General features: G+C 37.9%; 1 protein-coding gene across 1 annotated transcript in view; it reads left to right on the top strand.

The window, feature by feature from the left end:
- cntn3a.2 (contactin 3a, tandem duplicate 2) overlaps positions 1-23746 on the top strand; it is a 105244-nt gene that overhangs the window by 38227 nt on the left and 43271 nt on the right. The window contains exons 5-11 of the mRNA XM_051880688.1: positions 2532-2624; positions 4970-5173; positions 7915-8017; positions 8490-8674; positions 12896-13032; positions 13226-13355; positions 23594-23744. Of these exons, the coding sequence (XP_051736648.1) occupies positions 2532-2624; positions 4970-5173; positions 7915-8017; positions 8490-8674; positions 12896-13032; positions 13226-13355; positions 23594-23744 (1003 nt within the window). The remainder of the gene's footprint in view (positions 1-2531; positions 2625-4969; positions 5174-7914; positions 8018-8489; positions 8675-12895; positions 13033-13225; positions 13356-23593; positions 23745-23746) is intronic.

Raw genomic sequence — 23746 nt, 5'->3', positions numbered from 1 at the left:
CAGTATATGTAATATTATATTGAAACTAAAATTGTCGTGTACATTTTAGTTCATGTCATTCGCCAACGAGATGTGCTTCCTATTCCATCCAGCCACATATATTCTTACTCTATCCTGCGATTGCCTTGCTGCAAGATTATGAAAATGTCTGTTTACCGCTCCTCCTCCCCAGCTCCACCTGTAGAGATCTGCTGTGGGGGGATTTAATAGATTTTTCAGCAGCATGCCATTTATCCATGTTATTTTAACTAAGCTGAACAAATTCTTGTGTTTGCTCAGCAGCAGCTGCTGCGTAGCAGATCTTGTCTGCCGAAAATCGAGCATTCCATGCCCCATGCCATTAAATGCTGGTTAAATAACTCACTTCGAGAGCTGTCATGATTGAACTAATAATAATAAAAATAATCAACAACAAATGCAAACGCTGTGCATGGACAACCTTTCATTTTACAGCAGTGAATAATTCATTTTAATGGATAAAATGTATCTGAAAAATAGTGCAGGTCACAGTGTGAGCAATGTGCGGGAAAAATGCACAATCCAAGCTGCCCGAAACATGAAGATGCGTCATGTTAAGTGTTACATTAAGCGCTTTAAACAAACACTTTAAGCATATAGTTTGTACGTGGCTTGCCCTGGAAAGTGCTTTGACAGATGTTTGTACTGTTTAATGCATTTTCAGACCAGCGAATACCTTACATTTGTTGTCTCCCATGTACCTTTACAATTTACCCTGGTATAGTTTTTTGTTTTGTTTTGTTTTCCAAACCTGTAAAGTATGAAAAGGTGTGAAAATTATCCTTGTTCTGAGAAAACCTTTCATTTAAACTCTACCTTCATTTTTATAGTTGCCTGAATGTGTTCAGTTGTTATGAAAAAATGTTTTATTTTAGCAGGGGAGGCTCTAGAAGAATTTCAGAGGGTCATAACAGCAGAAGTTAAGATGGGATAACAGTATTCACTGACTTCTATTGATAATAGTCGTTTTGGCTATTTCAGCAGTTCAGATGATTAGAGTCCAGTTGAGATCAATAATGGGGCCTTCCACATTAGTTTATTTTTTAATCGCCCCTACAGTCTCATTTTTTCTTGTTGACTTTGATAATGAAACGCTTATAAACCAATATGTGATTAATGTAGAGCTTGTTGGCGAGGACTCTACGAATACGCTTTCCACATCTCTTAGGACGTGACCTCAATGGTTTCGTCCACCATTTGTGTGTAAGATCAATCCCCAGACACCTGGTGCTCAACACAACCCATTGGTCTCCATGCTGACCTGTATTTCAGATGTCTGTTCCTTCACTTTGTATGTGTCACCCCTTGCATTTTATCATTTGTATATTGATAATAACCCACCGGAAACACATAAGGAGAACAGATTATGAACAATCTGAACCATCTCACCAGGTCAACAACAGTGAGATCAGACCAGAATACCTGCTGACCAAAGCAGGTTGAGATGAGATAGGGCATTGAAAGAAAAAGAAAGACTTCTGGCAGGTTAGAAGGCAGAAAATGGAAAATGAAGAGATCAAACCATCTCTCTGATTCTGATTCTTCAAGTGATTCCCTCAGCTCAATGTTTTCTCCTCCAGCATCACTGGAGAAACATCCAGAGATGATGAACAGCCTGGATCTTCTCACAGAGGCAACAGTGAAGTCAGATCTGGAGGATCCAGAACACCTGCTGACCTTTCTCCTCCATTACTTGGAGAAACATCCAGAGATGATGACCATCCTGGACCTTCTCACAGAGACAACAGTGAGGTCAGAGCAGCCGAGCAGCAGAAAGACTTCAGAAACCCAGAAACTCAAAGCAAAAAAGAAGATCAGACCAGAGACGACTGATAAATAACATTTCAGACCAAAACATAGCGATGATAAGTGACAAAGTTAATAAAAATCTGGTTGGTCTGTTATGCTGCGGAAGGCATTTTGCTGGCATGGTTTGCATTCACTTGTCCCCTTGGAGGGAACTTTATCCTATGATGAACCATTTCTATCCTCATGGAAGTGGCCTCTTCCAGGATGGTCCCCATCCATAGGGCTTGAGTGGTGACAGAATGTTTTGATAAGCATGAAAATGGTGTGAATCATATGGCCATTGCAGTCACCGTATCTCAACCCAATTGAACACCTTGGACCAACGTGTTAGACAGCACTCTCCACCACCAATGTCAAAACACCAAATAAGGGAATATCTTTTTGAAGAATGGTGCTCCATCCCTCCAGCAGAGTTCCAGACACTTGTAGAATCAATGCTAAGGTGTATTGAAGCTGTTCTGGCAGAACATGGTTGTCATATTATGTGGATGTTTCCTTTATTTTGTCACCCTCTCTATCTTACATTTGACAGTTGGATCCTGATCTGTAAATATTAAAAATGGTTTACTGCTTTACAAATGGTTTACTTATAGTTGTCTTTTCATGTTAAGCTGAGATAGAAGAAATCAGCTCCTAGGTATTTTCATTTTCATGCTCACGTCTAGCACTGCTGTATCTTCTGACTGTTTTTTCATACCTTTCAGACTTGAATTTAAAAACTCAAACAAAAAGCGCTGTCTCTGTGCGAGAAGGCCAGGGGGTAGTTTTACTTTGTGGTACACCATCATATGCTGGAGGTAAGGCTTTTATACTATATACTTTTTTGATTTAAAGGTCAGTCTAGCATAAATATGCTGTACACATATGTGAAATAAAATATCTTGTGGTCTCTAAAAATGTTTACAAATTTGCAGGACTTCAAGTAAGTGTGCAAGTTCATCTCATTTAATCTTTGTGTCTACGCACCTGACACCTATTGGGTCCAAGTGTATATATATATATATATATATATATATATATATATATTATCTCTCACAGAAGTGAGTACACCCCTCACATTTTTGTAAATATTTTATTATATCTTTTATTGTGACAACACTGAAGAAATGACACTTTGCTACAGCTTGTATAACAGTGTAAATTTGCTGTCCCCTCAAAATAACTCAACACAAAGCCATTAATGTCTAAACCGCTGGCCACAAAAGTGAGTACACCCCTAAGTGAAAATGTCCAAATTGGGCCCAAAGTGCCAATATTTTGTGTGGCCACCATTATTTTCCAGCACTGCCTTAACCCTCTTGGGCATGGAGTTCACCAGAGCTTCACAGGTTGCCACTGGAGTCCTCTTCCACTCCTCCATGACGACATCACGGAGCTGGTGGATGTTAGAGAGCTTGCGCTCTTCCACCTTCCATTTGAGGATGCCCCACAGATGCTCAATAGGGTTTAGGTCTGGAGACATGCTTGGCCAGTCCATCTCCTTTACCCTCAGCTTCTTTAGCAAGGCAGTGGTCGTCTTGGAGCTGTGTTTGGGGTCATTATCATGTTGCAATACTGCCCTGCGGCCCAGTCTCCGAAGGGAGGGGATCATGCTCTGTTGGCATTCATGGTTCCCTCAATGAACTGTAGCTCCCGAGTGCCGGCAGCACTCATGCAGCCCCCAGACCATGACACTCCCACCACCATGCTTGACTGTAGGCAAGACACACTTGTCTTTGTACTCCTCACCTGGTTGCTGCCACACACACTTGACACCATCTGAACCAAATAAGTTTATCTTGGTCTCATCAGACCACAGGAAATAATTTCTTAGTCTGCTTGTCTTCAGCAAACTGTTTGCGGCCTTTCTTGTGCATCATCTTTAGAAGAGGCTTCCTTCTGGGACGACAGCCATGCAGACCAATTTGATGCAGTGTGCGGCATATGGTCTGAGCACTGACAGGCTGACCCCCCATGCCTTCAACCTCTGCAGCAATGCTGGCAGCACTCATAAGTCTATTTACCAAACACAACCTTTGGATATGATGCTGAGCAGGTGCACTCAACTTCTTTGGTCGACCATGGCGAGGCCTGTTCTGAGTGGAACCTGTCCTGTTAAACTGCTGTATGGTCTTGGCCACCGTGCTGCAGCTCAGTTTCAGCGTCTTGGCAATCTACGCCATCTTTATGTAGAGCAACAATTCTTTTTTTCAGATCTTCAGAGAGTTCTTTGCTATGAGGTGCCATGTTGAACTTCCAGTGACCAGTATGAGAGTGTGAGAGTGATAACACCAAATTTAACACACCTGCTCCCCATTCACACCTGAGACCTTGTAACCCTAAAGGGTCACATGACACCGGGGAGAGAAAATGGCTAATTGGGCCCAATTTGGACATTTTCACTTAGGGGTGTACTCACTTTTGTGGCCAGCGGTTTAGACATTAATGGCTGTGTGTTGAGTTATTTTGAGGGGACAGCAAATTTACACTGTTATACAAGCTGTACACTCAATACTTTACATTGTAGCAAAGTGTCATTTCTTCAGTGTTGTCACATGAAAAGATATAATAAAATATTTACAAAAATGTGAGGGGTGTACTCACTTCTGTGAGATACTGTATATACAGTACTTCTACTGTGTAGAACCATCTCAAGGATGATCAGAAGAAATGGAAGTTAAATATATGTGTCACAGCAAAGGGTCTGAATACTTAGGACCATATGATATTTCAGTTTTTCTTTTTTAATAAATCTGCAAAAATGTCAACAATTCTGTGTTTGTCTGTCAATATGGGGTGCTGTGTGTACATTAATGAGGAAAAAAAAATGAACTTAAATGATTTTAGCAAATGGCTGCAATATAACAAAGAGTGAAAAATTTAAGGGGGTCTAAATACTTTCCGTACCCCCTGTATATATATATATATAGAGAGAGAGTTTGGCTTGGACATTCTTTGTTGTGTTTTATAAGGATGTCTTAGGCTTCTAATACCATGGGTCAGATTTCAGAAGTGCTACTGGGAAAGAAAAGTGGGATTGGTGCCCAAATGATAATACCAAAAAGAAAAAAAAGATTTTTTCATTTAAGCTCCCAAGAATGTTTGGCTAGCTTAGTTCATTTGTTTTGAATTATATATGTTCTGTGTCTCATCTCCTTTCCAGATCTCTCATTTGCATGGGTCTTCAACGAGTACCCTTACTTTGTTCAGCAAGACAATCGTCGCTTTGTCTCTCAGGAGACTGGAAACCTTTACATCGCCAAAGTGGAGCCTTCGGATGTGGGTAACTACACGTGCGTGGTGGTAAACCGCATCACTAAAGGCAAAGTCCTCAGCTCCCCGACCCCTCTGGTACTACGAACGGATGGTAAATATCAACTTTTTTTTTTCAGTGCGCAATTTAGTAGGCAGAAGCTGAATCATAATAGGGTTTGGTTGACCTGTTGATGCAGTTGGCATCAGATTTGTTTGAATTGTGTCAGAGCACTCATTCCAGCTCCATCTTCCACCCCGTAAATATAAAATTAAATAAATCAACCACTTTAATGTAGTGTATTTCACAAGTTCACACCTACAAATAATCAGACAGAGTAAGAGAGTATGCGTGTTTGGTGTGCTGTTCGAGGGGAGGCTCCGAACTCGGAATTTGGCCCAAACCCAGAGTACTCCCCTCGTATCCCTGGTTAGGATAGGAACTAGCCAATAGTGAGGAATCGGGGCGGCAGAGGGATGCTGAAAACTGTCTAGGAACATAGGTGAGTCGTCTATGTATATATATATATATATATATATATATATATATATAGGCCTCCTCTCATGCTGATTGGATAGATCACTTGAGCGTGTTCCTCCCGACCTTTGTTAATAAAACATCATCAAGTGAAAATAATATAATTAAAACTTCATTAACACAACCCTGCTCAAGTAATATTAAATATTAGAAAACATCAAGAGCTCACACTAACTAAATTATTAACACGTTCTTATGCAACATTAGAAACAAGCAGTATCTAGTTGGGCTTACAGCAGAAGTTTTTTTGGACATGGGTTTCATTCCCATGGTGGAATAAACAAATATATGTTTTTTGTAATAAATCAAGTAGAGGGATAATTTACAGTAGTGGGAATTCATTTGGTTCCATATTAGATTTCATTGATTCAATTAGCTTGACTTCAAAGCATTGATGAACACCCCACCCCATTCCGTTTAAGCACTGACTAAAAAGGTCCTGTTTCCATCTGGTATTAAGATCACAAGTAGATGAGGGAGACATTCCCATTTACACCTGGTGTTTTAACCCATCTCTTTTGTACACTTTCGACCACTTTTGTCCTGATTTCTTCGAGGGGAGGGTCTATGTGTGGCTAAATGTATGGGCTTTTTCAGATATGTTGATCTAATGGACGAAATAAGCTTGCACAATTTACATATGAATGGGACCGGAGACTACGGAAAAACATACGGAGAGAAGTAGCTTTCGTTTCTGCTCTGATAGCTGCAAGACAACGGCGAACACTGTGAGTGCTTGTTAGAAATCAGGAATGGTGGAGAACATTGTGCTTGGTACATTTTTCGTCTTCAAACCTTTAAACTTGGGTCTTTAGCCGACAAAGTTTAAATCTCGTCTGGCTAGCGCACTTCTCATAATGTTTACGTATTAAGTCAGTATAGGCAGAGAGTAGGCGGTCTTCTGCAGCTGTTCGAATGCATTCGACCACATAACAGTTTCCACTACGAAAGCAATCCCGTCAATTGCGTTTTTTTACTTCCTCTGGAAGTGGTCGAAAGTGGACAAGCTTAAAGTATTTTAGATCCCATTTACATCTGTATTTAGCGTCGTCCACTTTAATTGGATTGACGAAAATGCTTCTTAATACTAGGTGTAAACAGGGTATAAAACAAAAAAGATTTTTGAAAAACTGAGATGCTGACAAAAATATTGCAAAGTATGTGGAACTACTACATTATTGAATCATTTTTTGTAAATTTTTGTAACATCGAGCAATCATTACATTATTGAATATTCTGTGTCTGTCTGGGAGAAGATATCCCACCTGCGGCTGGCAATATTGTGTGAGATGCCATGAAGGTTACTGATACCAAGGGGTCAAAGTTTGGCTTGTTAGCTTTAGCAGTTAGCCCTGCTTTCACACCGGAGGAACCTGTTCATAGTTCCTAGAACTATTGACTGAAGTACCCAGATTTTGCCATTTTCGCACTGCAGGAACTAGGAACAATTTTAGTTCTATATAGGAACTCCTTTTGGGGGAACTAAATCAGCTTCTACTTCAGAGTAGAGTCTAAACCAGCACTATAGGAACTATCAATGACGTAAGTGTACGTTGATTGGTCAAACACATGTCAAACACCGGCACCCGGCATTTTTAAAAAGCCATGTAAACATATTTACTTCACGAACATGGAAAACAGTGATAACAGCATTTACTTGTCTGCATGGTTGTGTTCTTTTCTCTGCATCGATGATATGTAATACTGTAAGTTGTTATTGGAGATTTCATCTCTTAACTTTTTGCTCTTTCAGTCGTGTAAATTATGCGTTTACATTCCATCTCTGTTATCACGAAACCCACGACACGATTCAATAGCATATTTGAAAATAGCATTCAAATCAACAAAAACAGCAATGCATCTGTCTTTGTATTTAGAATTTAAATATAACACTAATTTATATTGCTTAGGATTTGATAGCAACACCGAGAACACTTTCTTTGGTGTCGACTTGACAGCATGCAAACACTTTTTTTTTTTTTTTTTACAAAAACAGTGTAAATTAGTTTTATAGCAGCCAAACGCTTTCACAGTCCTAAATATACTTTGCCATAAAGTAAACATAAACAATGGCTGGATAAAATATTTACAGACACTGTAAAAACTGCAGCAAACACCACACGTCTCTGCGTAGTGTCAGACTCCAGATTGGTATGAATTATTTGTTGCCTTTGTTTTAGCTGCTTGTTCTCAGAAGAAGCCAGCGTTCACCTAATAACAATGTTTCGTATTTAACATATAATGCATTCTCTATTATTATACATAATCAGTGAATGAATCATGAATGGAAAAATAACAGAAAGTTTTTTCCCTCATAGGCGTAATGGGCGAATATGAGCCGAAAATAGAGGTTCATTTCTCTGACATGGTTCCGGCTGCAAAGGGATCAGTTGTGACACTGGAGTGTTTTGCTTTGGGGAAGTAAGTGGAATTCTTCACCCTTTTGTAGTTACTGATGCCCGACTTTTAATGGTACTCTGTCACTGAGCTTAATGTGTTTTTCAACTTGGCCCTTTTCCACCTCTTCTCACCACCTTTTAAACATGCTTGTCAAAGTCTGTTTGGGAAATACAGTATAACAGTCTAGTTTTTGCCTTGAGGCAATTTTTCTGTCTCAATTGATCCCATTAGTGGATGAGCCATATACGTTTTCCTTGCAAAAAGAAATGAGATGGTGTCTTATGAGGAAATGTATCTCATTTAGAATGTTAGAGCTGAGATATGAGTAGGAATGACAGTAATCTACAAAATAATGAAATTATACGAAATTTCCATTCTTTATCTTCATCTTTTGTGTTCCCCTATCTCTTTTCCTTTTTTCTTCTCTTTGTAGCTTTTTCATTGTTCGCTTTTGCAAGATTACTACTCATCATAGTTTTTTTCATATGTTCAGCCCAGTTCCAGAGATAACGTGGAGGAGAGCAAATGGAGTGCCGTTTCCCAGCAAGGTGAAGATGAAGAACTCAAATGTAGTACTGGAGATTCCCAGTTTCCAGCAGGAGGACGCCGGAGGCTATGAATGTGTGGCAGAGAATAAGATGGGAAAGAACACTGTGCAAGGACGACTGTCTTTCCACGGTATAATTATTTGACTCATAGTATATACTGCTGTAATATACTACTGTATATTTAGTGCACATGGTATTATCAGTTTTTTCTATAACAATGACCAGGATTTTGCAATGAAATATTGTATTTAGAATTTTACAAATATTCCAATGCAAGCTAGATCATTTTCTGCCGTGGCACAACAATACCACTCCACTGTGGTATAATAACATAAATGGTTTTATCATTATGGTGACATTGTACAAATACTACTGTAAAAATGGCTGAAAGAATGGCAATGAGTTGCCAGGAATATATCATAAGTACAGACTGTAAATATGGAAAAAATGTACAGTGTATCCATGGTCCTACTGTACATGTAGTTTGTTTTGCTTGTTTTATCCATTGTACTAATCCATTGTATTGTTTTATAGTATTGTTACACACTGACTGGATAATAGTAGCAGTTATAGAAGCTGGTTGTCTTTGCCATATTGTTTCTTAAAGGTTTAGTTCACCCAAAAATGAAAATTCTGTCATTAATTACTCACCCTCATGTCATTTCACACCCGTAAGATCTTCGTTCATCTTCAGAACACAAATTAAGATATTTTTGATAAAATCCGCTGGCTCAGTGAGGCCTCTATTGCCAGCAAGATAATTAACACTTTCAGTGCCCAGAAAGGTACTAAAGACATATTTAAAACAGGTCATGTGACTACAGTGGTTCAACCTTAATGTTATGAAGCGACGAGAATACTTTTTGTGCGCCAAATAAACGAAATAACGAATTTATTCAACAATATCTAGTGATGGGCGATTTCAAAACACTGCTTCATGAAGCTTCAAAGCTTTATGAATCCTTTGTTTCGAATCAGTGGTTCGGAGCGTGTATCAAACTGTCAAAGTCACGTGATTTTAGTAAATGAGGCTTCGTCACGTCATAAGTGTTTCGAAACATTTAGAAAATTCAATGGTTCACGTGGCTTTGGCAGTTTGATACACACTCCGAACCACTGATTCGAAACAAAAGCTACGAAGCTTCATGAAGCAGTGTTTTGAAATCGCCCATCACTAGACATTGTTGAATAAATTCCTTTTGGGTTTTTTTTGCGCACAAAAAGTATTCTCGTCGCTTCATAACATTAAGGTTGAACCAGTGTAGTCACATGAACTGTTTTAATTCATTTTAATTTAAGTGTTAATTATCTTGCTGTCTTATAATGCAGGCCTCACTGAGCCATCGGATTTCATCAAAAATATCTTAATTTGTGTTCTGAAGATGAACGAAGGTCTTATGAGTGTGGAACAACATGAGGGTGAGTAATAATGACTGAATTTTCATTTTTGGGTGAACTAACCCTATAATGCTTGCTGATAATTTAAAACATATTTAATGTATAATATTGTTGTAATAACCATTCAAATTCTTGCCAGCGCTTACCATAAGGAACCCTGCCAGTTCAGTCATTTCACAATTGCAGTGAATTACTTCCTGATAACTTTCTGCCCTGTCTGGACTTTCTTATATTTTCCATAACTGCATAGTAAAGACCAAAATAAACTGAGCTCACGTAATGGATTTGGCAGAGTAATGTTGAATCGTGCCAAGACTCAGCAGTGCTAAATGCTATCATTTGAGAAACTTTCGTTGATCCAGAAAGGTGTCAGATGGCAATAGTTACAGTTTTATAGAGCCAAATCATAGATAGATAGATAGATAGATAGATAGATAGAGAGTTATTTGCTTTATAATGGATGGATGGATGGATGGATGTTCAGTTAGATATCAAACATTCATGAAGAACTCAACTCACCTCTGGTGTGTTATTCATTATCATTATATTTTAGTTAATTATGGTACTTGTTATTAGCAACTCAGATGCTGCAATTAGGTCGACTCTAATTATAAAGCCATTTTACTCTCCAATTTATTCATTATTTTACCTCAGTTTTATAAGATCTAGCTTCAGTTCTAAATCTAACACCAAAATCTGTTTCAAAGAGATTCAATATGGACAAAATGTAAGTCTATCTGGAACTCAAGCACTCATTGTCCCATTTTTGGAGACAAGATATGACTCAATGGATTATTAGGCGCTAGAAACAAGCATATGAGAATCATTACCTGCCATTTTCCATCGATAGAACAGCTACTTGATATCTCATAGGTATGGGAACCTTTCGCATGTGGTGTGTTATTGATTCAAATAAAATGGATATATATACAAAGAAGGAAAATCCTATTAGTGAAATACGATACAAACAAAACTCTGGTGCAAATCAGCATAGGTCTATTGCATTTGACTGCTGGGATTTCAAAGGTGTTCTTTCCACTGACATCTGTGTACACAACACTTCTAAGCTCAGTTCCCTGATGAAATTTTGTAATCGTGAATGTGAGTTCAAGGTTTATATATGACTTACTGAGAAGATTGGAGGGGCAGGTGCAGCTCTGGCCTTCTTCTGAAAAGACCTGGCCTCCACGAACGATACAAAACTCAAAAGCTTTTCTTCACAGTGCTGTCAGAGTGCAAGCGTCCTTGTATAATTCAGATTCTTTGAAAAAGGCCAAAACACAGAAAAAAGAATTGACAACAGTTGCAAGGTTGGTCAGCTGCTTGTGTTTAATTAATTCTTGGGAAAGCTGATAAGTTTTCTTGATGAGTCAATCACTATGTGACTGCGATCAATCAATTAAGTGCTTAGTTGCCACAAAATCTGCAAGCGATGTTAGCAGGAATAGTAATTGATGGTTAATCTATAGGCATGCTTACATGGACCTTGTGTGATTGGTGGGAATCTACAACACAACATGAGAAGAGTATCACATTATAGAACCGTGTGATGGTTCAATCATGAATTCAGACAGGACTGTTACAGAAATGGGGGCATGAATGGAAACCTGTCACCTTTTCCATTGGCAGGAAGACAGATAGATCAAGTAATTATTGACATTTTGTGCTTTCAATTAATCAGATAAAAGAGTGTCCATGCCTCAGCAAGGCCAAACTCCGAAATCATTGTATATTTAGGTGGTTGCTAGATCAAATCAACACAACCCCGAGTCTCTATGATATTAAAGTCCCTATATATAAATAAGAACTTGACAGTAAATTAAATTCATGACAATAAAGACATTTATGATGTTACAAAAGATTCTATTTCAAGTAAACGCTGTTCTTTTGAACTTCTGTTTTCAACATTGATAGTAATAATAAATGTTTCTTGAGCAGCAAATCAGCATATTAGAATGATTTCTGAAGGATCATGTGACACTGAAGATTGGAGTAATGATGCTGAAAATTCAGCTTTGACATCAGAGAAATAAATTACATTTTAAAATATATTCAAATACAAAACAGTTATTTTAAATTTGTAATAATATTTTAAAATATTACAATATTTTTGATCAAACAAATGCAGTCTTGGTGAGCATAAGAGACTTTCAAAAGCATAAAAAAATTGCACTGACCAGTAGTGTGTAAATATAGTATAAAAATATTAAAGGGGACAAATCATGAAAATCTGACTTTTTTCATGTTTAAGTGCTATGATTGGGTCCCTGGTGCATCTACCAACCCAAAAAATGTGAAAAAGGACAACCCAGATTTCGCTCCCTTTGTGACGTAGGAAGGGGATCAGAATATTACCGTACCTTAATCTGCATGTTTCCACTCACATCACCGCCATTTTGTTTTCACAAGTGACAATGGTGTACCAGTTCTAACGCCATGGCAAAAGTTGGAGCAAAGCATGCTAACTGGTCTATCGCTGGCTGCACACATGAGCACAAAACACTATTTAGAGTCTCATTAGCTTGGATAGCCTGCAAGTTGACCCTGGAAAGCTCGATTGCTAAAAAAGGAGCGTTTCTGGAGATATTTTGGAAAAAAAAAAAAAAATTAGACCATTAGACATCATTTTGGCTGCGTGAGATTCTCCAGCTTTGTTGTTGTTGAGCAACCCGCAGCGCAAGCTGTTAAAGCTCCACCCTTTTCTGGAAAGGGGGCCGGGAGCAGAAGCTCATTTGCATTTAAAGGGACACACACAAAAACGGTGTGCTTTTGCTCACACCCAAATAGGGGCAAATTTGACAAGCTATAATAAATGATCTGTGGGGTGTTTTGAGCTGAAACTTCACAGACACATTCTGGAGACACCAGAGACTTATATTACATCTTGTAAAAGGGGCATAATAGGTCTCCTTTAAAATATGCAATTAAAATTATTTACTTTTGTTTTTTTTAGCAAAACCTCAGTGGGTTCAGACGATGCGAGACAACGCTTTGTCAATTGAAGAGAGATTGTTTTGGGAGTGTAAGGCCAATGGCAAGCCCAAGCCTTCATACAGCTGGCTGAAGAATGGAGAACTGCTGGCAGCCGAGGTAAAATTCAGCATATTAGATCTGGGTTGACAGTGCAATGATTCTCAGATCAGATCCTCAGCAGGAGAGCTCTGTTAAATGTATATAACACAGTTTTATTGATTATATAATGACTAAACTTCAGTCTTTGTTGTTTAAGTTGAATGCACAGCTATTTTAAAATGCTTTTCATTGCTGTTCTTCTGTGTCACAGGACAGGATACAGATAGAGAACGGAGCCCTGACAATCAGCTCTGTAAACCTCTCAGATGCTGGCATGTATCAGTGTGTCGCTGAGAACAAACATGGAATCATTTATTTTGGTGCTGAGCTGGTGGTGTTAGGTAAGAGAGCTGCTGTACCTTCTCATTTCCAATTATCTTCTGCCTTTGTTCACTTTGCAGCTCCATCCCTGCAAACACAAAACATTTTTACAACATTTCACAACATTGCTTTTTAGTTGCAGTTGCAGTACAATGTTTTAAAAACGTTCTAGAAACAGCATCTAAAATAAAAAAATTAATAAATATAAAATGATTATATTTTATTTATTTACTTATTGATTTTGATCATGATCATGACCGCCATTAATTTCCCTTAAATAAATTGTGATTTTTCAAAATATTGTTTCAACAATTTAAGGGACTGTTTGAAATAAGCCACACATTTCTCAGAATATAAATTATGTTTTACATTTCTAAATCTTATTTATGTGTTGGTTACCTGTTTAAGACTAGAGTAGATAGAGTAAATTAAGATGTGGCAGATGTGCTGCTATTTGTTCTGCTTTGTGCTGTTATTTTAAGATAGACAAAACAGTTGGCAAAATATTAAAATTGTATTCTATTTTATCACGACTGCCATTCATTTCCCTTATAGGGGCTACATGTAAGAATTTTTATGTATTAATCGCTTTTTTATTGCCAATCGCTTTTTTTTATTGCCACTTTCCCCCACTTTTGAGGTTGTCTATTAAAGCCTGTAAACTGATTTTTATATGAACGGGTGTGACAGTTACGCTTTCAATAACACATTAAACAAATGCTTATACAATGTTCAGCATAATGCCAAAAGAGCTATTCTGTACTGTAATGTCAATGTGTCATTCAAAGAAAAGGGATTAATTCAAACTATAGTCTCACATAGCCAGATCTATACAGTCTATAGTCTCAAACTTTACAGTTGCAAGAAAAAGTATGTGAACCACTTGCAGAATCTGTGAAAATGTTAATAATTTTAACAAAATAAGGGAGATAATACAAAATGCATGTTGTTTTTTATTTAGTACTGTCCTGAGTAAGATATTTTACATAAAAGATGTTTACATATAATCCACAAGACCAAAAAAAAAAAAATAGCTGAATTTATTAAAATAACCCCATTCATAAGTATGTGAACCATTGATTCTTAATACTGTGTGTGGTTACCTGAATGACTGTTTTTTTGTTTTGTGATGGTTGTTCATGAGTCCCTTGTTTGTTCTGAGCAGTTAAACTGAGCTCTGTTCTTCAGAAAAAATCTCCAGGTCCTGCAGATTCTTCAGTTTTCCAGCATTTTTTGCATATTTGAACCCTTTACAGCAGTGACTGAATGATTTTGAGATCCGTCTTTTCACACTGAGGACAACTGAGGGACTCAAACACAACTTTTTATAAAGGTTCAAACATTCACTGATGCTCCAGAAAAAAACATGATGCATTAATAGATGGGGGGTGAAAACTTTTGGAATTTGAAGATCAAGGTAAATTGTATTTAATTTGTCTTCCGGGAAACATGCAAGTATCTTCTGTTGCTTCCGAAGTGCAGTACTAAATGAAAAAAAAATGATATTCAAGCGAAATAAGAAAAATTTGGACCTCTTCATCCTGTTCAAAAGTTTTCACCCCCCGACTCTTAATGCATCGTGTTTCCTTCTGAAGCATCAGTGAATGTTTGAACCTTTTTTAATAGTTGTGTTTGAGTCCCTCAGTTGTCCTCCATGTGAAAAGATGGATCTCAAAATCATTCAGTCACTGTTGTAAAGGGTTCAAATATGCAAAAGATGGTGGAAAACTGAAGAATTTTTGGGACCTGGAGATTTTTTCTGAAGAACAGAGCTCAGTTTAACTGTTCAGAACAAACAAGGGACTCATGAACAACCATCACAAAACAAAAAAACAGTCGTAGATCATCCAGGTAACCACACACAGTATTAAGAATCAATTCACAAACTTTTGAACTGGGTCATTTTAATAAATTCAGCTATTTTTTTGTCTTATGGATTATATGTAAACATCTTTTATGTAAAATATCTTACTCAGGACAGTACTAAATAAAAAATAACATGCATTTTGTATGATCTCTCTTATTTTGTTAAAATTTTGCACATTTTCACAGATTCTGCAAGTGGTTCACATACTTTTTCTTGCACCTGTATATTCAAATTGTCATAACAGTGTAATTTTAATTACCTCATCTGTCAACATGATGTTTATTTTGTTATTGAGATGAAAGTACACAGCACATATTTACATATTAATCTAAATGACAATCTCAGCAGCGTGGACGGCGTCTGAATGTTCGTTAACGGTAAATTGCTGCAAAGGTATTTCCAACTTGTTTTTTACTTCTAAGCAAAGAACGAAAAAGAACTTTGCCGTGAGTATATTAGGGCATGGAATCATGTTCAAGCTCAAATTATACGTCGGCCGTCCGCGTCCGCACACCGTCCGTATGACGTCATTTTCAACATCAGGAGGGTCCGTGGAGGACTGCACACCCCGTCCGCATGCAGCCCAACTTTTGAGACCCTGCGGACGGTCCACGTACAACAGCGCATTTGTGCGAGTGACTTAAGCTCTTGAAAACAAAATCCACTAGATAGTGTGTGCGCCAAACGCATCTTTCCGCACTCATGGCCAAAGGAGTACACTTTGAAAGATGTACTCATCCTCAAGCCATCCTAGGTGTATTTGATCTTCTTCTTTCTGATGAACACGATCGGAGTTATATTAATAAATATCTTGACGCATCCAAGCTTTATAATGGCAGTGAATGGTACCAACGAGTATGAAGCTCAAGAAAGTGCATCCATTCATCATAAACATACTCTGCACATCTCTGGGGGGTTAATAAAGTCCTTCTGAAGTGAAACGATGTGTTTCTGTAAGAAAAATATCCATACCAAACCAGATCACCTTCCGTATTCAACTTGAAGAAAGTGTAACGCCTCTTGCAGTTCAAAACGCTTACACTGCGTCCTATGCCTTCCGTATTCAACTTACAAAAAAGGCTTTCTTCCTAAGTTGAATACGGAAAGCGATCTGGCAGAAGCTAGATATTTTATAACTAGCTAGATACTTTATAACTTGTTAAATATGGATATTTTTCTTACACAAACGCATCGCTTCACTTTAGAAGGCCTTTATTAACCTCCTGGAGCCACGTGGAGTACGTTTTGCTTTGGATGGATGCACTTTCTTGAGCTTCATACTCGTTGGTCCCATTCACTGCCATTATAAAGCATGGACGCGTCAGGATATTTATTAATATAACTCCAATTATGTTCATCAGAAAGAAGAAAGTCAAATACACCTAGGATTGCTTGAGGGTGAGTAAATCTTGGGGTAATTTTCATTTGAAAGTGAACTAATCCTTTAAGTGGTGGTTACATATTTAAGATTAGCGGAGATAGAGTAAAATAAGACTAGAGTTTTACAAAAGAAATGTACTTGATTTTTTTTTTTAGTTATTGTGAGCAGACTTTGAGTCAGAACTTTTTTATGTAGCTCTGAGTCACTGGTTAAGATGGCACTACAAAGAAGTGAGTACTGCAGTTTGAAAAAAGAAAAAAGTTCAAACTGAAGTATGGTTCATTATGAATATCAGAACACCAGAGCTGCTCTGAGGTTTTTACAGGCAACTAAACTCTTGAAATGGACTCGCACACCAAGGAGCTGCCCTCTTTTCAACATTTCCCATAAGAACATTGATTTTGCAGCATTTGGAGTGGAGTGGCGTGGCACTGTGACTTTTAGTAATGTTAATCCACTATTGATTGGCTGGTGGGAGATGTGGCCGCTCTGTTGACAACATGACAAAGCCACGACTGAGGGGTTCACTGGTGGAAAAACATTGAAGTAGACAGTGACAAAGACCAGAGAAAGATCTTAGTCATCAGCTCATACAGACACACAGAGGGAGATGGTGGAAGGTGGGTAGAGGTCATTAAGGACACCTCTGTTTTCTGACTGCAGCCAATTCCTTCACTGGTCTTCTCTAATGATGTTTGTGTAGGAGCCAGCAACCCTCCACGGGCTAATTAGGTAATAGAGATGCTATTTAACAATGCTTTAGGCCACAGCATGTTCGCTATGACAGCGCATAAGCAGCTTTCCCATTCGCAGCATTGGATAAACGCTGCTTCTCGGCAGAGAAGATACATTAGACCCAATTAGTGCTAGTCTCTTAGTGTTACGTCAGTGTTATCGGAAAATGTCTTTCATATAAGGGCTACTTTAAAAGCTGGATAACTTATATAAACACTGGTGTCATCTGTCTGTGAAGTACCAGCATGGCTTGATGTTATTTCTTATTTAAACAGGTTTAGGGGACTTTTATACCAAACCCATCTATTTTTAATGGGATAGTTCACACAGAATTTAAAACAAAGAAAAACGTTTTAGCAAGTTAACTTGTTTTTAATGTTTTTGGAGAAAGTATTGTATGCTCACCAAGGCTACATTTATTTGATCAAAAATACAGTAAAAACAGTAATATTGTGAAATATTATTACAGTTTAAAATAACTGTTTTCTATTGTAATAGAACAGCATTGATTTGGGATAAAAATCCTTTGTAACAGTATTTTCACTTTTTATCAATTTAATCCTGTGTATATATTACAGTCATGTGAAAAAGAAAGGACACCCTATTTAATTCTATGGTTTTATGTATCAGGACATAATAAAAAATTATGTCCTGATACATAAATCTGGTCCTTGGCAGGTCTTAAAGGGAACCCCTGGTGTTAAGACTTGTATGGATTAATATAACGTAAATTATGTCTCTTACTGAAATATGTAGCAGAAAACCCATGAAAGATTTACGTTATTTAAAAAATTCATAACATATTTGGACAATGGGCGGCACCATTTTGCAAATGGTTGCACTCTGTCAGCTTCTTACATTGCTTTATGGCTATTTTTACCGCAACACAACTCGAAATATAATATCCGATGGCACACTGTGCAGTTTTTGGTTGTAATTTCCAGTCGATGAGCCAAGAGAAGCGAAGTCTTTACTGCTTTACTAGCGATAAGAGGAGAAAAGAATGGGAAGTTGTGCAGAATGTGGACGAATAAAATTTCCTAAAGAACCACATCTTTGGGCCTGTTTACACTTGGTCACTTCATGCGTTTTCTCTGATCGGATAGCTATCCGATCGTGAAAACACCAGGTCTAAATGCCCCCCGAAACGCACTCGAGACGGATTTAAATCCGATCACTCAAACCACTTCAGGAGGTGGTCTGGGACGCATTCCAGTCAAAACTGAACAGGTCTAAATGCATCTGGTTGTTGAAACCACATACTCCTCCCAAAAATACTAAAAAAATAAACGTGTGAGAGCGTTATAGGTTAAATAATGTTGCAGCTGATTTTCTATTCAGCAAGACAACATGCAAACTGCCGCAAATCAAACTGAAAGTAAGTCGCAGGCGCTCACAACACAATCATCTTCATTAAAAGTAATGAGACTAAATGATCTTACCAGTGCTGTTGCCGTGCTCTCTCCGATTGCTGTCTTGATTTTGAAATTAGCTGATGACCAATAAAATGCAGCTCATATTTGTTACTTTCGGTGACGTGACTTTGGGGCAACGGTAATCTAGTATAGGCTACAGGTCTTAATATCTGCGGGGTTCCTTTTAAAACACGATCAGCCTTTTACTGATCACAGATATCTCGTGCATCACGGCGCACATGAGCTTTGAGGCAATCTGTCTCAATCCAGATAGGCTTACCTTCGTCAGTCTCCACGACAGGTGCGGCATTTGGTTAAAGCATACACTTATATCCATCGGCAACTGTAAGCTCTTTCAGCTGTGGTCTACTAAAAGCCTCAAAGTCATCAGGGCTAAAGTGAAGAGAACAAAGACGCGATCTTTAGGAAGTTTTATTCGTCCACATTCTTCACAACGTCCCATTCTTTTCTCCTCTTATTGCTAGTAAAGCAGTAGAGACTTGCATCGCTTCTCTTGGCTCATCGACTGAAAATTACAACCAAAAACTGCACAATGTGGCATCGTATATTATATTCCGAGTTGTGTTGCGGTAAAAATAGCCATAGAGTAATGTAAGAAGCTGACAGTGCAACCATTTGACGTCATTGACATAGAACGCAAACAAAATGGCGCCGCCCATTGTCCAAATCGGTCCAAATATGTAATGAATTTTTTAAATAACGTAAATCTTTCATGGGTTTTCTACTACATATTTCAGTAAAAGATATCATTTACATTATATTAAGCCATACAAGTCTTAACACCAGGGGTTCCCTTTAAAATTAGGTAAATACAACCTTAGATGAACAAAAACACATGACATATTAAACTGTCATTATTTATTTAACAAAAACTAGGCTATAATGGAAAAGCCATGGGTGACAAACTAAGGACACCCTTACTGTTAACATAGGAAATAAGAGGGTAAGTAGCAGTCAGGCGCTACTAATCAAATGTCTTTGATAATTGATCATCAGCAAGCGTGAGCACCTCTATAAAAAAAACAGAAGTTTTGGCAGTTTGCTGGCCTGGAGCCTTCAGGTGTGTTAACACAATGCCAAGGAAGAAAGACATCCGCATCAATCTGAGAAGGGTTATACGGCCATTTCCAAACATTTTGAAGTCCAACCTTTTACAGTGAGGAATTATTAACAATTTACGTCCCAGCAAATTCACCCCAAGGTCAGACCGTGTAATACTCAGAGAAATCGCAAAACACTCAAGAACTACACCTCAGACTCTACAGGTCACAGTTAACATCTTAAATGTTAAAGTTCATGGCAGTACGATTAGAAAAAGATGGGACAAGTATGGCATGCTCGGAAGAGTTGCCACGAGAAAGCCTCTTCTCTCTAAAAAGAACACGGCAGCACGGCTTAGGTTTGCAAAGTTGCATCTGAACAAACCTCCAGACTTCTTAAATAATGTACTTTGGACAGACGAGACCAAAGTGGAGATGTTTGACCATAATGCACAGCGCCAAGTTAGGCGAAAACCAAACACAGCATATCAGCACAAACGCCCCATACCAACTGTCCATCACACTGGTGGAGGGTTGTTGATTTTTGGCTTGTTTTGCAGCCACAGGTCCTGGGCACCTCACAGCCATTAAATCGACCATGAACTCCTCTGTATATCAAAGTATTCTAGAGCCAAATGTGAAAACATCTGTCTAACAGCTAAAGCTTGTCCAATATTGAATCATGCAACAAGACAATGATCGTAAGAACACCAGCAAATCTACACCAGAATGGCTGTAAAAGAAAAGAATCACAGTGTTTCAATGACCCAGTCAAAGTCCAGACCTCAACCCAACTGAAATGCTTTGGTGTGAATTTAAGAGAGCTTTGCATAAACACATGCCCGCAAACCTCAATGAACTGAAGCAAAGTTGTAAAGAAGAGTGGGCCAAATTCCTCCAGAACGATGCGAGAGACTGATAAATTCATACAGAAAACGATTCCTTCAACTTATTGCTGCTAAAAATAGCTCTACAAGCAATTGAATCATAGGGTGTCCTTAGTTTGTCACCCATGGCTTTTCCATTTTGGCTTTATTTTTGTTAAATAAATAATGATACTGTGTAATATGTCATGTGTTGTTGTTTATCTGAAGTTGTATTTACCTAATTTTAAGACCTGCTAAAGACCAGATGTTCTGATACGTAAAACCATAACATTCTAAAGGGTGTCCTTTCTTCTTCACATGACTGTGTGTGTATATATATATATATATATATATATGAAGAGTTTGGTTCCAAAACGCGATAAAATCCATTTTCAAAGAAATTGAGTTTCCGCCAAAATCGGTATTGAAAAGTCATTTATTAATTTTGTGCACAATTCCACATCTGTCGTGTTATTCTGTCATGTTTTCTCCCTTTCTTTCCAAAACGCGACAAACGCCACTCTCCTTTCTCTGCAGAATGCGATATATCCGCTCAACCAATCACAACGCACCATTCCACGCACTGTAAACAGTAATTTGTACTGCTTTGTACTTTGTGATCAACAAAAACAGAAAAATGAATAATTTTGACAGCAAAGCCATTTTTAATACCAATGTACTCTGTAAATGTGTTTATTTTAACCGTGCGGTGGCGCCAGATACTGAATAATCGGTAATGACAAACGGAGACATAATTCATTTATAACATTAATAAGATGACTCGTTGAATGGATTTTGGGAGCGATGACTAAATGTATGTTTAGTAAAATGCCTGTATATAAGATTAGTATTGACAAAGTTCAGAGGCTGTCATATGTGTGAATCAACTTTGTTGTATATTTTCAATATGAAAAATAACTTTTATATTGATGGATTAATTGCATTTAAAAAAAAAAAAAAAAGTGGATTTATTGCATTTTGGGAAAAAAAATAATCCGTTTTTATAATAAGCCTTTTAAAATTAAGATTTAGATTTTAATTTTTAATGTTTTTATAACCAAAAGATGCTATGTGAAAGTTTGAAACAGAAAAGAATGGTTTTCATCTTGCCACTTTCTTGGAAAAGAAAACACCTTTTTACTCAAATGAATCAAAATGGAGTTATAGTGTTTTGGAATCAAACTCTTCATATATATATATATATATATATATATATATATACATATAAATTTATATACAGTGCTCAGCGTAAATGAGTACACCCCCTTTGAAAAGTAACATTTTAAACAATATCTCAATGAACACAAAAACAATTTCCAAAATGTTGACAAAACTAAGTTTTATATAACATCTGTTTAACTTATAACTTTAAAGTAAGGTTAATAATATAACTTAGAGAACAACATATTCAGTTTTACTCAAATTAGGGTGATGCAAAAATGAGTACACCCCACTGAAAGTCTCTATAGGATTTTAGACTACAAATGTCTAATTTAACAAGAATTCAACCACAGTTCATTACACAGGTGTCCAGCAGACAGTTGACTATAAAAGGGTGTTAAAACCCCTTCCCATTCCATGCTGTCAGCAATGGCACCACATGAAAGAGAAATGTCACAAGACCTGAGAAAGAAAATAATTTCTTTACACCAGACAGGTGAAGGCTACAAGAAGATCAGCAAAGCTTTACTTATCAGTCAGAATATTGTAGCAAAAGTGGTACAAAAATTTTAAAAAGATGGAACTGCAACCATCTCACAGAGACGTCCAGGTCGTCCACGGAGGTTAACACCTCGACAGGAGCATCTTCTGATGAGAAGCGTTGAAGAAAATCGGCATGCAAGTTCACTGCAGTTATCTAAAGAAGTAGAAAGCCAAACTGGGGTGACTATTTCCTGTGACACGGGAAGAAGCCTCTCCTAAAGCCCAGGCACAAAAAAGCCCGCCTAGAGTTTGCCAGAGCCCATGCAGACAAAGATGAAGACTACTGGGACTCTATACTCTGGAGTGATGAGACCAAGATAAATGTTTTTGGAACTGATGGCTTCAAAACTGTATATACTGAGGAATACAAAGAAAAATGCATGGTGCCTACAGTGAAACATGGTGGTGGCAGTGTCCTTATGTGGGACTGCATGAGTGCTGCTGGTGTCGGGGAGCTGCATTTCATTGATGGCATCATGAATTCACAGATGTACTGCTCTATACTGAAAGAGAAGATGCTACCATCACTCCGTGCTCTTGTTATAAGTTAAACAGATGTTATATGAAACAGTCTTGTCAACATTTTGGAAATTGTTTTTGTGTTCATTGAGATGTTGTTTAAAATGTTACTTTTCAAAGGGGGTGTACTCATTTATGCTGAGCACTATATATAAATTATGTTGATAATAGCAGCAGTGATTCATCAAATACACCAACTTTGTTCAGTGGAAGACACAATAATTGAATTCCACTTCATAAAGACACAATGCAAAATAAAATGTATGGTTAATCCTAAAAAATGTCAAATAATGGGAAATATTGTATCCCAAAAGTTAGATTTTTGCATATTTTTTGGACTGTCCCAATAAGGAATTGGCCAGATTGTGGGGAAAAAAAACTAGAGCTCAGAACCACACAGCATAATGAGGAACTGCACCATGCAAATTGCATTCATCACTAATTTTCTTAGCTGATTTGCATAATTCCTTTAGTGAATCGCTAAAACAACACAGGGAGCGTGCAGGCGAAGTCCCTCCAGAATTTTCATTGAACTGTTTCTTGAAGAGAAAATGCTAAAGTGGTCCTAGATCAGCAGGACACACACACACACACACACACACACACACACAACACTGCTTTCGGCCGTGCTGTCCATTTACAGTCATGTGCACAGGGCACCCATGCCTGAGGCGGCAGTTTGACTCTCTTGGCCCTGTGTTTTTCCACAGCCTCGCCCCCAGACTTTTCCAGAAGCCCTCTCAGAGCTCTGCTTAAAGCCAAGACAGGCAGCACAGTCACCATGGAGTGCAGGCCGCAGGCCTTTCCCACAGCTGTCAGCCTGTGGAGGAAAGGCAACGAACCGCTGCAGAGCACTGAGAGGT

Source organism: Ctenopharyngodon idella, chromosome 22 (assembly GCF_019924925.1).
Source record: "Ctenopharyngodon idella isolate HZGC_01 chromosome 22, HZGC01, whole genome shotgun sequence".
Classification (NCBI taxonomy): Eukaryota; Metazoa; Chordata; class Actinopteri; order Cypriniformes; family Xenocyprididae; genus Ctenopharyngodon; species Ctenopharyngodon idella.
This window is presented reverse-complemented; position numbering and strand designations above follow the sequence as displayed.